Consider the following 16,853-nt stretch of genomic DNA (forward strand, 5'->3'; position numbering starts at 1 on the left):
GCTTCTGACTGCCCTCAAGGTCCCAAGATCCTTTCTGGGACACAGAAAGAAGCCCTTTCATTCCCATCCCCAAACCTGTCCCATGTCATGCACCCCCCCCCAAGGGGAACCCCAAGCTGTAAGAAGGATTTTGGCAGCTCCCTTGTATTCCTTCCTTCTAAATAGACCCCACCGAAATTCTAAATATAAACATCACCTTTCTATCAAACTATCTTTCTCTATTTCAACCAAATAAATATGAAGGCTCAGTTAAATCAGGATTTAAAAAACAACAACAACCAGAATTCTAATTTATTAATTTATAAGAAATAAAACTGTCAAAGGAACTGCTCTCATCCAGAAGACCAGCCCATTATCACCCTGGAGGCAGACCTAGACTGAAATTTTAAAAACTCTTTTGATCCAAGAAATATCTTGCTTAAAGAAATACCAAGAAGTCAAAATAGTAATTAACTTAACCACTGATCGCCACGTAATTCTGGGTCACTACTCATTAGCAAAGTAAGACGAGGACTTCAAAGACGAGTGAAGGTTGCTAAGGATTCCCAAAGAATGGGCTGTCTTCCCTGTTCTACTGTCGAAATATGGGAGAAATAGGCAATTTCACACACAAAACACATTTTCAGCTGGACCTGTACAATGTATCATCACAGTAAGTAAAACTATAACTAAATGGAAAAACAGCTATGTCTCACTAACAAATAATATACGCAAGACAAAGGGCAAGAGTTATCAAATGTTTGAATTATCAGTTATTTCTATTGTTACAAAAATAGAAGAAAACCAAAAAAGCGACGACTTATCATATACAATTCTTATAACTGTGACAAAATGAAGATGCTCAAAATTCAGATCTGCCCCCCAAATGAGGGCAAAATAAGCGGTGAGTGTGAAGGAACCAAAGAAAAATAAACTCTACTCCACCTCGCAGCAGTTTCACTCTGAGATTTCCAGAGTAGTCAAAAGGACGAGAACCAGACTCCTCCCGCAGACCCCCGTGGTCATTCATCCCAGAAAATCAACCGGGAAGAGTCAAAAGGAGGAGTGTTAATAAAAAAGGACGGGGTGGGACTCGTCTGCGACTTGTCCCCGTCTGCTGAGGGACGTTCCCAGGGTCCCAGGAAAGCCCTCCCTCCCCTGCTCCAGCTCTTACCTTCCACTTCCTCCGCGGCCTCCATCAGCATCTCTTTTGTCAAATCTGAAATCTGGCCGGTGAGGGAAGCCAGGCTATCCCCACACTCGACCCAGAGACTGGCCCAAGCCGGCGCCGAGGCCCCCAAGCCAGGACGACATCGCTGCGGGTTTAGAGAACGACGCCGTCAGCTCCGAGAAAAGCGTCCAGCGCCGTCGGACAACCCCGCCAAATGTCCTCCAACGTCGGCCTTCACGGGACTAGTCCACATCCAAACAGTCGGAATTCCACGGCACAAGCCGGCTAACCTGGCAACGCCGGCTTCCCTGGCAACGCTGGCTTCGCGGGGGTGGGGGGGTGGGTGGGGGACGGTTCCCACCAAGGGCCGGGTTCTGCCTGGAAACGCAGAGGCCTGGCCTGGAACTCTACCAGGAGCCCGCCTCTAGTGACACCGTCACCCACGCGGGGCCTCGACTCATTCCCACGACTTCCCACCGTCCGGACCGGGTCACTGCTTCCTCCGCTTTGGTGAGTTTCCCCAGTTCCGCGGAAAATTCCTGCCACCTGGACGCCAGCCGCCATGACGCTCGCTCTGACAGCGGCTGTGGAGCAGAGAAAGGCGCCGTCGGTGGGGTAGAAGGGCCCTGCGCAGCCGCCGGATCCGCTTGGCGCAGGGGAGGCTGGGATCGCGGAGGACCGCGTGTGTGCAAAGGCCTCGCCTCAGATTAAGCATCTGTCCCATCCTACGTTCACCCCAGACTATCCCCAGCCACCTCTTTCTCAGCAAGCTTTAACCAAAGTTGAATAGAAGTTCACCTTGCTATAATCAAAGTTGAACAGCACTGAAATCCCACAGTTTCAGGCCCAGACTTCATTGCGTTGGCCTCAGAAGATGAACAAACTGCATCTCCAGATCTGCCAAGATATTTTACAAAACCACAGAATGGAACTGCAACCGAATCATTCTGCCCCACCCCAGAGTCTTCAGGACCAACCTAAAAGCAGTTCAAATTCCCAGGGGCACTATTAACTCAAACAGAAACCAGGTAAAAACCTAAGGGTGCTCTCAGAAATGGGCTAACCGGGTACACACTCAACCCAGCCGCACTTCATCTCCTCCTAATACTCTCTCACCCCTTATCACAAGGTTCAGCAAACACAGCATCTGAGTAATGGCAATGGCCAGCGCTTCCACAGCACTGACTATCTGCAGGTAGCATTCTAAGCATTTGTAACACTCGGACAGACATGTTGTATCTTCACACTACAGAGGAGGAAACTGGAGCACAGAGATAATAAGTAATTTGCACAGTCATACAAGTACTAACTGGCAGAGCTGGGATTCAAATCCAGACAAAGGTTTCAAAGTCTGCTATTAACACTTCCTTCAGTCACTTATTTGGAGTTCTGGGCCTCGGCTGCTTTAAAGCCTGAGCTGATGAGCGCACGGGGCAGGAGCCAGCAGAAGCTGAAGCCGTGCCCTTCAGATGGAGTCACTTGGAGGCAGCAGGGGAGAAGAGGGCCTTGGTGGCCTCCAGGACAGCAAGACCACTGATAGGTTTCCCATGGACCTACACAGGAGTGAGAAGCCAGAACAACTGAAAAAAGGGAGCCATTCAGAGGCTGGTGAGTCATCGCAAGGGACCAGCACAGGGCCCATCCCATGGGAAGTGTTTGGAGCATGGTGGTGGGAGAGATGGGCCCACTGGGAGAACACTGGGAAACAGCAAGGACAGCCGACCTGCCTCCCAATTGGCACAGGACTACTCAGAGGAGAACGGTCAGGAATGCAGGATTGCACAGGGTGCAGTTTGATGAAAAAACCCAGGTCCAGATCAGAGATTCTACAGAACACAGATCCACAGATCCACTGGGTCTCTGGAGAGTTGGAAGTACCTATAAGATCAACCATTAAACCCTGAGCTGCACAAAAAGCCTTCCCTAAGGAAACAGCAGCAAAGCAGCAATTTAACTCAACCACACAGCTCAAGTATTGGTTCTCACAGGACGGTCCCCCAGGTTAGAAGTAAGCAAAGGACAAAAAATTAGTTCCAGTCCAGGCACACCACAAGCACCTTGGGGCCTGCCTGGGAACTGGAGGCTTGGATCTGGGGACCAGACCCCACTCCTACTTCCAGGCAAACACCTCGGTGCCCACCCAGGGACCCGAGGTATGGAGAAGGGGACCAGACCTTCCTCCCACAACCAGGCACACCACGCCAGCACCTTGGGGCCCGCCCAGGGACCCGAGGTATAGAGAAGGGGACCGGATCCCCCTCCCACAACCAGGCACACTGTGCCAGTACCTTGGGGCCTGCCCAGGGACCCGAGGTATGGAGAAGGGGACCAGACCCCCCTCCCACAACCAGGCACACCGAGCCAGTGCCTGGCATCTCGCCCAGTGACCCAAGGCATGGAACTGGGACCGGACCCTCCTCCACAACCAGGCATGCCACACCAGCACCTCGGGGCCCACCCTGGGACCTGGGGCATGGAAAATAGGACCGGAGCACTCTCCCACAACCAGACACACAGAGCCCACACCTTGGGTCTCACCCAGTGACCTGAGGCACTGAGCTGGGGACCAGACCCTCCTCCCACAACCAGGCACACCACGCCAGCACCTTGGGGCCCGCCCTGGGACCCGCGGCATGGAGAACAGGACCGGACCACTCTCCCACAACCAGGCATGCCATGCCAACACCTCAGGCATGGAGAAGGGGACCAGACCTGCCTCCCACAACCAGGCCCACCATGCCAGCACCTCAGGGCCCACCCTGGGGACCAGACGCATGGAGAAGGGGACCAGACACACCCCAAAACCAAGCACACTGCCAGCACCAAATAGCATGCCAAAACATCACCTCTATGTGGGTGGCTCACCACAGCCACCACAATAACCACGGCTGCTGCGAAAGCAGCTAGATGCCACAACCACCACGCAGATGGTCCGCCAGCCACTGGAGTACATTCACACAAGGAGAGTCACCTGCAGAGACAAAGAAAAGAAGAGGATGTCTCTCTCCACAAAGCCCATTTCAAAGTGACAGAAGAAGCATCTGCTCCATGATAATATTGGGGGCCAGCTTTTCTGATTGACCATATATTTTTAAAATCCGTCTTTCTTCCTAGCCATTAAATTATAATAATGTAAAATGATTCCTTGGGTCATAGGTATACTGTGTACATGGGGGGGGGGTTAGTGGAGTTAGAGGTTTGTTTGTTTTTTTAAATGGAAAAGTCAGATATCAAGTAGTTTCTTGTGGATAATAAAATAATAGCTCAAAATATACACGATATGGATGCACTATCCTTAGCCGAGGCGGTACTTGATGCCAGTTTTCAATTTCCTTCCCCCATTTTTTTTTTATGTTTTCATATCTGTCTACTGTTTTTTTTGTTGAGGCCTTCCTTTTTTTTTTTTCCTGACCAGTAAGGGGTCGCAGCCCTCGGCACTGTGTCGTCTGCACCACGCTCAGCCTGTGAGTGCACCGGCCATCCCTATATAGGATCCGAACCCGTGGCCTCGGCGCTCCCAGCGCCGCACTCTCCCAAGTGAGCCATGGGGCCGGCCCAAGGCCTTTCTTTAGAAATGTAAAAATAAATGTCTTCTCATCTTCCTATTTCAAATTCCACAACTCTGTATTTCCCCATGCGTCCACTTTCCTTCTGGGCTCCCAATACAGTGATATCATAATTATTGTTAAGTAAAGTTGCCTAGCACTACCATATACCACTGGAACTTATTTTTCCTACCTAGCTGTACTAGCTACCTTCACTACCAACTTCTCCCTCTCCCCACTTCTCCCTCTCCTTCACAGCTTCTAGTAACCACAGTTCTATTCTCTTTTTCTAAAGGTTCAACTTTATTATTAATTATTATTATTATTATTATTATTAGTTCCCATATATGAGTAAGAAAATGCAGTATTTATCTTTCTGTGCCTGACTTATTTCACTTAACTTAATATCTTCCAGGTTCATCCATATTGCCACAAATGGGATTTCATGGCTGAGTAGGATTCCATTGTGTAGATATATCACATTTCCTTCATCCATTCATCTATCAACAGATAGGTTGATTCCATATCTTGGTGATTGTGAACAGTGCTGCAATAAACATGGGGGTGCAGATATCTCTTTGGTATGGTTATTTCCTTTCCTCTGAATAAATTCTCAGCAGTGAGATTTCTGGATCATATGGTAGTTCTATCTTTAGTTTTTTGAGCAACCTCTATACAGTTTCCTATAATGGCTATATTTGTTAATTTACATTCCCACCAAAAGTTCCTCTTTCCTGCATCCTTGCTAGCATTTTCTTTTTCTTTTTCTTTTTCTTTTTTTTTTTTTTTGTCTTTTAGATAATAGCCATTCTGACCAGGGTGAGATGATATCTTATTGTGGTTTTGATTTACATTTTCCTGACACTTAGCAATGTTGAGCATTTTTCACGTATCTGTTGGCTATTTGTACAACTTCTTTTAAGAAATATCTAGTCAGGTCATTGGCCCATTCTTAAATCAGAATATTTGTTATTTTTGCTGTTGAGTTGTTTAAGTTCCTTTATATTCTGGATATTAATCCCTTGTCAGAAGAATAGTTTAAAAATATTTTCTCCCATTCTGCTGGTTGCCTATTCACCCTGTTGATTGTTTCTTTTGCTATGCTGAAGCTTTTTAGTTTGCAATAATCCCATTCCTCTATTATTGCTTTTGTTGCCTGTGCTTTAGAAGTCTTTATAATTTTTTTTCCCCAGACAACGTCTTGGAGTATTTATTAATCTAAATAATGTATACTCTTAAAACAGACAGGAGACTGAACTGTCAAAGCAAACAATGTGGGATATGTTTACACTCATTTTATGTCCTCTGTATATTGTTTTACTACAGACAGTATCTTGTAGATATTAGATAGTCAATAAATAGCTATTGAATTGATTTGAAACTACCAAGAAAAATTATGTCGTTTCTTTTTCTTTTCATTCTGATATCTTTCAGTAAGAATTTTTGTACAGTGACCAGTTAATCAAATTCTCTTAAACTGTCCCTGAAAATGCATAACATATTTTGGTGTATCCTTGATAATTTATTTTTTAGTATACCCCAAAATAATATTATGTTTTACAATTTCTATAAATCCCATGAGCAAGAATCTACTGTAATGCTTTTGGTCTTGCATTCATAAAGATTGTTAAATTCACAGATAAATGATAAATAATAAATAAATTTTTGGCATGCCAACCAATTGTTTTGACTTAAAATGTTGCAAATTGTAGAGGTTGTAGTGTGATAAAAATCTTTAAAATTTTGTCATATATATTTGCATGAAACATTAAATTGCAAGATAAGCAATATATATAGTTTCAAATTTCAAACAATTATTCTGTTAATCTTAGAAATAACAAAGTTACCATGAAAGAAAAAGACACTTAATCACTAAATAAAAGTTTCTCAAATGTAAATCCTTGAAAAAATTGTCCATCGGGGAAACACATAACTTGAAACCAGGAGATGAGAGTTCCAGTCCCGACTCTGTAGTAATGAATTATCTAAACTTTATCTTAGCTTTTCCACTAATATAAATGAGATGAAGCAAATGACCTCTGAATTACATTTCATGTATGAAACTCCATAACACCCTTTACTTTAAAAATAAAAAAAACCCCAAAAGTATGATTTTTAATAGTAGAACACAAGGCGTCCAACACCACACACACACCCACCCAGCCCCGTTTGGAAGATAAACCAGAAATAAAAAACTCCTTTATATAAGCAATTTCCCCTAAACCCTTGTTGGTAAAACAAATAAATAAAAAGGTAGTAATAGAAGTAATGTTAATATAAATATGTGGTAGAGTAAAACGTGGTAGAAGTTATTATATTTGGATAAATTTCAAAATGGTTTCTCAACATCCCCAGGCTCCTCTCATCATTTTCAGTCTAGAAAGGCCATGTGCAAACCAGCTTATTGCATCAATTAGCAGGTGAAGTCTATAGGAGAGATAAAAGAAAGAAAAACTAGCTTCTGAAAAAACTGTTAAGGTGAGAACAATGCTTCTTCGTAGTTTTTTATGCAGTGGCCATCAAGAGTTACATCATGCATTTGCACACCATCTTGTTATTCTGTCCTGATGAGCGAGTCAAGTGCAGAATATTCACTGATTTGAGTGGATTTGTGTCAGAGATGCTCTGGGAGAAAGAGTGGTATTGGTTCACTGTCTTGGCATATGCCTTCCAAAAGAAATCTCTAAGTACATGATTTTGGTACAAAGCCAATACAACAGAACTATAAATCTTAGTGAACAAACCACACATTCTTCTTTTTGATAAAACATAAGAGAGAAAAATATCTTAGTGCAACCCCTCTTTCCCTCCCCCACACAAAATAAACTAAACCTTAAATAATAAACAAGTGTTGGCCAAGTTGCTAGCAACCCGAGTAACATTTGAGTAAGATTTGATCTGTTGGAAAACAGCATGACTTCAGACTCACTAGCTGGACACTTTCCAAAGCTCAAAATGTATTAAAATGTTCCACCAATTCAGGTAATAGTGCATCTAGTTATTTGCCAGACCACCAGAAGTATTAAAAATACTTAATTATTAGAATTGTTATAAGTTCCTTGCATATACTGATATATGAGGTAGGATCTTAAAAGTAATAAGCCTTATTTGTATAAGTTTGATTTTTCTTATCACAAAAACCACCTATCAAACATTTGCTACGTGCAGAATATGATCATAGGCACTGGCTCATGCCATATCCAACCACGTCCTAATTCACACAAACACTTTCTTCTCTAGAGATCTCTCAACCCGTTTTAATCAGGATTCATTTTTCTCTAAATCTGCCATAGAACTATAATAATCATTTCCTTTAACATATCTTGCAGTAGCCTCATTGAGTGTCAGTTTACAGTTTTACTGGAGGATAGGGGGATTGGTTAAGGGAGTAGGTATATGTTTGAGAACACAGATACTTAGAGACTTGACTCCTAGTATTTAGTGAAACTCTACCATTCCCCAAATATTGGCTTAATTTCTTTAGTGAAAAGATAATAGTTTTAAATGAGGATAAATGAGAATGTGTATGTGCAGGGAGTGGGAGGTGATGAGTCATGGACATGTCATGCTGACCTTAAGCTCCCTTCCTACTGCTCAGTTATGTTCTGCATGGTGCCTTTTGACTCCAACTCCAAATGTCTCAAAGATTTCACTTGACAGACTGGCTCCCACTTTTTCAGCAGTCTCTCTTGTAGCAGAGTCCAGGATGTGACTTTCTCTCCTATTTCTTAATTGTGCTGGAATCTTAGGAGGAACAGAAAGCCCACGTACATCTTATGCATTTTCTCAAACCCCCAGAAAACTTCAATTTTAAAGTTTACCTTCCCCAATTATTTGAATTGTCAACCCTATTGTTAAAGGACTAATATAACTGAAATCCATAACTGCACATTCTTTCTGGAAGGAAGGAAGGAGCTTCAAGTTGAGAAATGTGGTACATTTTACTACATGAGAACCTTTGGGATTATTATATATTTTTCCAAATATTCTTTGTGATGACAGAATGGGGCCTCTAATTTGAAATGACTCCTTATCACATACCTGTAGTAAGCTAAATTTGTATAAAAATTTTACATATAATTTTGAAACCCATTAATTCCTGAATATCTGTTATTCTTTGTCACCCCTTCATCACATGACCAATATCCACATAGACATTGTTATCATTTTGGTTTGTCCTTATTCAAACTCTTAATTACCAAAACTTACTTCTATGATCACATCTTTGTTTGTGTCCAGCTTTTAGTATTCATTGTCTTACTGTCACTGAACTGTTTTGTTTTCAGTGTTTGAGGTGGCTAAGCCTTAAAAAGTTCTAATTTTCCCAACTCTCTTTTCCCTGCCCCTCATCACTTCCTTCCCTATCCAGTCTGACACAAAGATCCATTATTTCGACCAATATCTTACCAAAGTTGTCAGTATGACTCTGCTCTGCTGGATTCCAATGGCAATATCCTTTTTCCAATATCAACCGACTGTTCACATTCTCACTCGTATACATGAGCTTCTACATATTTCTGGAGAGAACGCTACAACTGCAAAGCTACCTCATGGTTCTAACATCAACTAGGGTTTCAAAACTATTTAGGGAGATTGGCATGTTTCTAGACAGCACATATCAGATGCTTCAGGGCAGCTAGTTAAAACTGTTCAGGTCTACCATACCAAGCCTGCTCACAAGAACATATTTAATTCGCAATTTTACTGTCAAAATATTGTCATTTATAAACATGTCTACATTCATCCTTTTTTCTTCTTGCTTTGGAGCCTTGTGTGTCTTTTTCTTTCTGCCACCTCCTCTATTCCTTTCTTTTTCTTCCCATATCGTCAGTGACCTTGCATCATTAATTATTTCCTCCTTCTTCCTTGGACTTTTCTCCATGATTTTACTTACCAGTATTTAAATGTGCTTAAATCTCTTCTATATTAAAAAATATATATATGTTGAACATATTTTCCTCTCCATTCACTGTATTGTCTACTTTTCTTCTCAAACATACTAGCAAGTTATTTACACATTCTCTACTTTTTACCCTGCCTTCAACTTCTTTCCCATTTATTTTTAATTGATACATAATATTTATGGAGTACAGTGTGATGTTTCAGTACATATATACAAAGTGTATTAATCAAATTAGGGTAATTGGCAAATCCATCCCCTCAAATATTTATCATTTCTTTGTGGTGAGAACATTCAGAGTCCTCTCTTCTTGCTATTCTGAATGTACAATTTATTATTATTAAATACGTTCACTATACTGTGTAATGGAACTACTAGGGCTTATTTCTCCTAACTGTACCTTTGTAACCATTGAACAACCTCTCCCCACTTTCTGATACCCCGACCCTTCCCAGCCCTTGTTAACTACTATTCTACTCTTTACTTCTATGAAATCAACTTATTTAGATTCCACAAATGAGTGGGGTCATTCTGTATTTGCTTTTCTATGACTGGCTTATTTCGCTTAACATAATGTCTTCCAGTTCCATCCATGTGACTGCAAATGACAGGATTTCATTTTTTATGGCTGAATAGTATTTCATTTTGTGAATATACCACATTTCCTTGATCCATTCATTTTAGGTTGATTCCATATTTGGGTTATTGTGAATAGTGCTGCAATAAACATGGTTATGCAGATATCTCTTCGACATACTGATTTCATTTTATTGGACATACACCCAATAGTGGATTTGCTGAATCATGTGGGAGTTTTATTTTTAATTTTTTGAAGAACTGCTATACTGTCCTCCATAGTGGCTGTACTAATTTACATTCTCACCAACAGTGAACAAGAGTTCCCTTTTCTCCACATCCTCACCTTTTTGATAACAGTCCTTCTAACTAACTGGGGTGAGATGATACCTCATTGTAGTTTTAATTTGCATTTCTCTGATTAGTGATGTTGAGAATTATTTTATATATCTGTTGGCCTTTTGTATGTCTTTGGAAAAATGCCAATTCAGCTCTTTTGCCCATTTTTTAAGCAGATTACTGTTATTATTTCTGCTATTGAGTTGTTTGAGCTTATTATATATTCTGAATATTAGTCCCTTGTCAGATGTATAGTTTGCAAATATTGTTTTACCCATTGTGTAGGTTGTCTCTTCACTCTGTTGACTTTTTGCTGATGACATGATCTGATACATAGAAAACCCCAAAGACTCCACCAAAAAACTGTTAGAATTAATAAATGAATTCAGTAAAGATGTAGGATACAAAATCAACATACAAGCTTCAGTAGCATTTCTATACACCAGCAGCAACTTATCTGAAAAATAAATAAAGCAATCTCATCTACCACAGTAGTGCGCTGATCTTAGAGAGGGAGAGAACATTCCTAGGGCTACAAAGTCTAGCGGGGTGGGTGGGGGAGGGAGGTTGGGGGATAATTGGGTGTGGGACGTGGGCAAAAGCAATTTCTAGTAATGGGTATGCCGCCAGTATGAATCTGGCCCTCACATCATGGGCACGAGGGGTGACACTTAGCTTTGTATCTCATGAATATTCGTAATAAAAATAAAAAAATAAAAAGTAAATGTCAAGTATTTGCAAAAGGTTGTTACTCTAGGTGTCTGAAATAAAATTTGTATGATAATTAAATGTGGAATTTGACTTTTTGAAAGAGCAGATGAATAGTGTGAATTTTAAAAATTATTTATTTCCCTGCTTAATATTTAGTTATTCTGAACTTTATGCTAAGTGGATATTTAAAAAAAGCCCTATCCATTACAGAAAGATACTTGATAATAAACCAATGAGAGAAACAATATTTAATGGACAATTAAATGTTAATACATTATAATTTAATTCATACATATAAACCTTTTATATAATATAGACTTTAAAAGTTTCTTTTAAATCAAATGTATTTATAAATAAATTAAAATGTAAATGTAATAAAGCTCATTATATAAAGGGATACTTGTGATGAAGCTTTAAGGCAAAGCTTTCTTTTGTTGTTATTGCAAACACACCCATATTTAACTTTTTCTGATTATCAATTTTTTATTACACAGAAGTAATAATATAAACAATACTTTGATAATAGTGTTTTTGACACAAATTGTATCATTTACAAACATCCTAATTGATTCTTTCATTTGGTGTGAACAGTGCCTAAAAATATGTAAGTTCAAATCTCATTTTGGGAGTCAAATAATAAAAAGGGTAGAGATACATAATGAAAGTTAATACATAAGTAGAAAAAATTATTTAATGTCCTTACTTTTACTTCCAAGGACAGCTTATTATTTCAATACTTCATATCTTTTTAATCACATTTTGCTAAAAATAATATAAACACAAATGTCTTGAAACATATTTGAAGGAAGCAGACATATAAAGAGGTACTTTCAGTACAGTTGAGATGTCAGGAAGAGTGTTATGTGTAATTTTTAAAAATGATTTAAAGATTTCTTTTACTTAAACATTAAAACATACAGTGTCATTTAGAGGTCTTTATAAGGCTTCTGGAATTTATATTATTACAAAACCATCTAACAACATGCTTTATTTTTTCAGTAATTCAAATTGTTATCCTTAGTCAAATACTTTAGACTATCATCTGTTTCTTACCCTAAAAGAAAACAAATTATGCATTTATTTTCCTAAGAATGTTACTAACCAACAAACAAAACTTGCCTTGAAATTTTTAATAATTATACGGATGCTAAGTAATAAAATACCCAGGGACTAAATTGGAAGATAGAAAATTGCAGGAACTCCTAAATCATTTTATCTTTCACAAGGACACGTGTTGCATGATCCTGATATTTTATTTTTCACTGTTCAAGAAGAAATATATGTATATTCCCACTGAGACATTTATAGTAATTATTGCTTACAGATTTAAAGTACTTAGCTCCAAGCACATCTTTGTCTCTAGGCTAATAGGATAGTTTCTATAAAACAAATGTTTACGACATCCTGAATTCCTGCCTAGTAAATAATTTTGTATTTTATAATAAAAATAGCTGATAGCACATGGTTAAAAAATGTAAACAGTTCAGAAGTTTATATCTTTTAAGAGTTAACTCCAAAGCCACTTCCAAGAATTATTGTCACAGATTCTTATGTTTCTTGAAGTTTTTTTATGCAAACACATGCATACACACACACAACACACACATGCAAAGACACACACATACACAACTTTTTAAAATAAACACAAACAAGAATACTTATGCATGCTGTTTTTTACCTTGCTTTTCTCAATTATTGTATCTTGGAGGGTTTTTTTATATTAACACATAGATAATTGCTTCAACTGATTTTTAACAGTTTAATAGCATTTTAATGTATGGATGTTTCAAAATTCATTTAACCATTATTCTGTAGATGAATATGAAGGAAGTGCTTTTTACAAGGGTATAGGGAAAATACAGCCAAAAAGTCAAGTTAAGAAACAAGGGGAACAGAGTCAAACAGGATATCTGTGGTTATGCACCTGGGCCCCGGCCCGAGGCAAAGGGCGGATAGTTCCCAGAAATAGACAAGTCAGTTAAAGTTTCAAGAGTGCCCCTCAGCTGTTTCAAGGACTCCCACTTGACCGAAGTTCACCCCTGGCTTGATTTAAACTAACCAATTACCTTGCTTCTCGCTTCTGTACCCGCGCTTTTTGCTATAAAAAGGACCCAGGAGCTCTACTCGGCGCGCCAGTCTTTCGAAAGACTGAGTCGCCCGGGTACCTGTGTGTTCAATAAACCTCTTGTTTTTGCATCCGAAGCCGTGGTCTCGCTGTTCCTTGGGAGGGTCTCCCTGAACTGACTGACTGCCCACTGCGGGAGTCTTTCATTTGGGGGCTCGTCCGGGATCGGAGACCCCTACCCAGGGACCACCGACCCACCAACGGGAGGTAAGCTGGCCAGCAGTCGTTCTGTGTCTCGTTTCTGTGTCTCGTCTCTGTGTCTGACTCAGTGATTTCGACTGTCTTTTCTGAGCGCGCGCATTTTGGTTTCAGTTTGTTCCGGGTTAGTCGCTCTGGGAGCGAAGTGCGGGTAGCGAACAGACGTGTTCGGGGGCTCGCCACCCGGCAATCCTGGGAGACGTCCCAGGATCAGGGGAGGACCAGGGACGCCTGGTGGACCCCTTGGCAGAGGATTATTGTGTTTTGGTCTCACCGCGTCTCGGGAGGCGCGCTCTGCCATCGGACTCTTTCTTCTATTTCTACGGCACTCGGTCTCGTCGCCGTTTCTGGTTTCTTTTTGTCTTAGTTGTGATAGGTCTTTGCGTCGTCGTTCCCCTATTGGAAATTTTCGAGATGGGGCAAAGTGCCCTTACGCCCCTCTCCCTTACTCTAGATCATTGGAAAGATGTCAAAGCCAGGGCTCACAATCTGTCCATGGAGATCAAAAAAGGAAAATGGCAGACTTTCTGTTCGTCTGAGTGGCCCACATTCGGCGTAGGTTGGCCGCCAGAGGGAACCTTTGATCTTACTGTCATTTTTGCAGTTAAAAAGATTGTTTTTCAGGAGACCGGAGGACACCCGGACCAGGTTGCCTGTGTCGTGGTATGGCAAGACCTCGCCCAGAATCCCCCTCCCTGGGTGCCACCCTCCAGCAAAGTCGCTGTTGTTTCGGGATCAGAAAATACTCAAAGGCCACCTACAAGGAAGCCTTCCGCCCCTCCCCAACCCCCCGTCCTCCCGACACCAGATGACCTATTTTCTCTCTCTGAAACCCCACCTTACCCGGCGGCTCCGCTGCCCCCTCTGGCCCCTCAGGGAAACAGATCGGCACCAGGCCGAGCGCCCGGTGATCCTAGCCCTGAGGGACCGGCTGCGGGGACTAGGAGCCGCCAACCTCGCAGTCCGAGAGACGGCTCCGGTCCTGACTCCACCGTAGCTTTGCCCCTCCGAGCCATAGGGCCCCCAGCTGAGCCTAATGGCTTGGTCCCTCTACAGTATTGGCCTTTTTCCTCAGCAGATCTTTACAATTGGAAGTCTAACCACCCGTCTTTTTCTGAAAAACCAGCAGGACTCACGGGACTTCTTGAGTCCCTTATGTTCTCTCACCAGCCCACTTGGGACGATTGCCAACAGCTACTCCAGATCCTCTTCACCACTGAAGAGCGAGAAAGGATTCTTCTGGAGGCCCGCAAGAACGTTCTCGGGGACAACGGGGCCCCTACACAACTCGAGAACCTCATTAATGAGGCCTTCCCCCTCAATCGACCTCAATGGGATTACAACACGGCCGAAGGTAGGGAGCGTCTTCTGGTCTACCGCCGGACTCTAGTGGCAGGTCTCAAAGGGGCAGCCCGGCGCCCCACCAATTTGGCTAAGGTAAGAGAGGTCTTGCAGGGACCGGTAGAACCCCCCTCGGTTTTCTTGGAACGCCTGATGGAGGCATATAGGAGATACACTCCGTTTGACCCCTCTTCTGAGGGACAGCAGGCGGCAGTTGCCATGGCCTTTATCGGCCAGTCAGCCCCAGATATCAAGAAAAAGTTACAAAGACTAGAGGGGCTCCAAGACTTTTCCTTACAAGACTTAGTAAAGGAGGCAGAAAAGGTGTACCACAAGAGAGAAACAGAAGAAGAAAGACAGGAAAGAGAAAAAAAAGAGACAGAAGAGAGAGAGAGACGGCGTGATAAACGCCAAGAAAAAAATTTAACTAGGATTTTGGCCACAGTAGTAAGTGATAAAGGGTTTACAGATAAGCAGAAAGGGACCCTGAGCAACCGGGCAAGACCGACACCTAGGGACAAAAGGCCTCCTCTCGACAGGGACCAGTGCGCCTACTGCAAAGAGAAAGGCCACTGGGCAAGGGAATGCCCCCGAAAAAAGAAAAACGACAAAAAAGCTAGGGTTCTATCCCTAGACGACTAGGGGAGTCAAGGTTCGGACCCCCTCCCCGAACCTAGGGTAACATTGACAGTGGAGGGGACCCCCATCGAGTTTCTGGTCGATACCGGGGCTGAACATTCGGTACTGACCCAACCCATGGGGAAGGTAGGGTCCAGGCGGACAGTCGTAGTAGGAGCGACCGGCAGCAAAGTCTACCCCTGGACCACACAGAGACTTTTAAGGGTCGGACATAAGCAAGTGACCCATTCCTTTTTGGTCATACCTGAGTGCCCTGCTCCTCTGTTGGGCCGGGACATCCTGACCAAACTAAAGGCCCAAATCCAGTTTTCTACAGAGGGCCCACAAGTAACATGGGGAGATCACTCTACCATGTGCTTGGTCCTAAACCTAGAAGAAGAATACCGGCTGTATGAAAAGCCGGCCTCTCCCTCCATCGACCCATCCTGGCTCCAACTTTTTCCCACCGTATGGGCAGAAAAGACAGGTATGGGACTGGCCAATAACGTCCCACCAGTAGTAGTAGAGCTGAAATCGGGTGCCTCACCGGTGGCCGTCCGACAGTATCCAATGACTAAAGAAGCCCGGGAAGGCATCAGACCCCACATCCAAAGGTTCTTAGACCTAGGGGTCTTAGTGCCCTGCCAGTCGCCCTGGAACACCCCTCTGCTACCAGTAAAAAAGCCAGGGACCAATGACTATCGGCCAGTCCAAGACTTGAGAGAAATTAACAAAAGGGTGCAAGACATTCATCCCTCAGTCCCAAACCCATACAGCCTCCTGAGTTCCCTTCCGCCTAGTCACACTTGGTACTCAGTCTTGGATCTCAAGGATGCCTTTTTTTGCCTCAAACTACACCCCAACAGCCAGCCACTGTTCGCGTTCGAGTGGAGAGACCCAGAAAAAGGTAACGCTGGTCAGCTGACCTGGACACGGCTGCCACAGGGGTTCAAGAACTCACCCACTCTCTTCGACGAGGCCCTCCACCGGGATTTAACTCCTTTTAGGGCTCTCAACCCCCAGGTCATATTACTCCAATATGTGGACGACCTCCTAGTGGCAGCTCCCACATATGAAGGCTGCAAAAGAGGGACACAAAAGCTCTTGCAGGAACTGAGTAAGTTGGGGTACCGGGTATCAGCTAAAAAGGCCCAGTTATGCCAGAAAGAGGTCACCTATTTGGGGTACCTGCTCAAGGAGGGAAAAAGATGGCTGACCCCGGCCCGGAAAGCTACAGTTATGAAGATCCCTACTCCCACAACCCCCAGGCAGGTCCGCGAATTTCTGGGTACTGCCGGATTCTGCAGGCTCTGGATTCCTGGGTTTGCTTCCCTGGCTGCACCCTTGTAC

At 42.7% G+C, this 16,853-nt stretch overlaps 2 protein-coding genes across 2 annotated transcripts in view; one reads left to right on the top strand and one right to left on the bottom strand.

Annotated features, from left to right (window-relative positions):
• TRIP11 (thyroid hormone receptor interactor 11) overlaps nt 1-1,726 on the bottom strand; it is a 61,427-nt gene extending 59,701 nt beyond the window's left edge. Inside the window, 2 exon segments of the mRNA XM_063089768.1 lie at nt 1,154-1,235; nt 1,237-1,726. Coding sequence (XP_062945838.1) covers nt 1,154-1,235; nt 1,237-1,293 — 139 coding nt within the window. The 5' untranslated portion in view covers nt 1,294-1,726.
• LOC134372796 (potassium voltage-gated channel subfamily KQT member 3-like) overlaps nt 1,713-16,853 on the top strand; it is a 131,260-nt gene continuing 116,119 nt past the window's right edge. The window contains exon 1 of the mRNA XM_063090158.1: nt 1,713-1,765. Coding sequence (XP_062946228.1) covers nt 1,713-1,765 — 53 coding nt within the window. The remainder of the gene's footprint in view (nt 1,766-16,853) is intronic.

The sequence above is a fragment of the Cynocephalus volans genome, chromosome 3 (genome assembly GCF_027409185.1).
Source record: "Cynocephalus volans isolate mCynVol1 chromosome 3, mCynVol1.pri, whole genome shotgun sequence".
Taxonomy (NCBI): domain Eukaryota; kingdom Metazoa; phylum Chordata; class Mammalia; order Dermoptera; family Cynocephalidae; genus Cynocephalus; species Cynocephalus volans.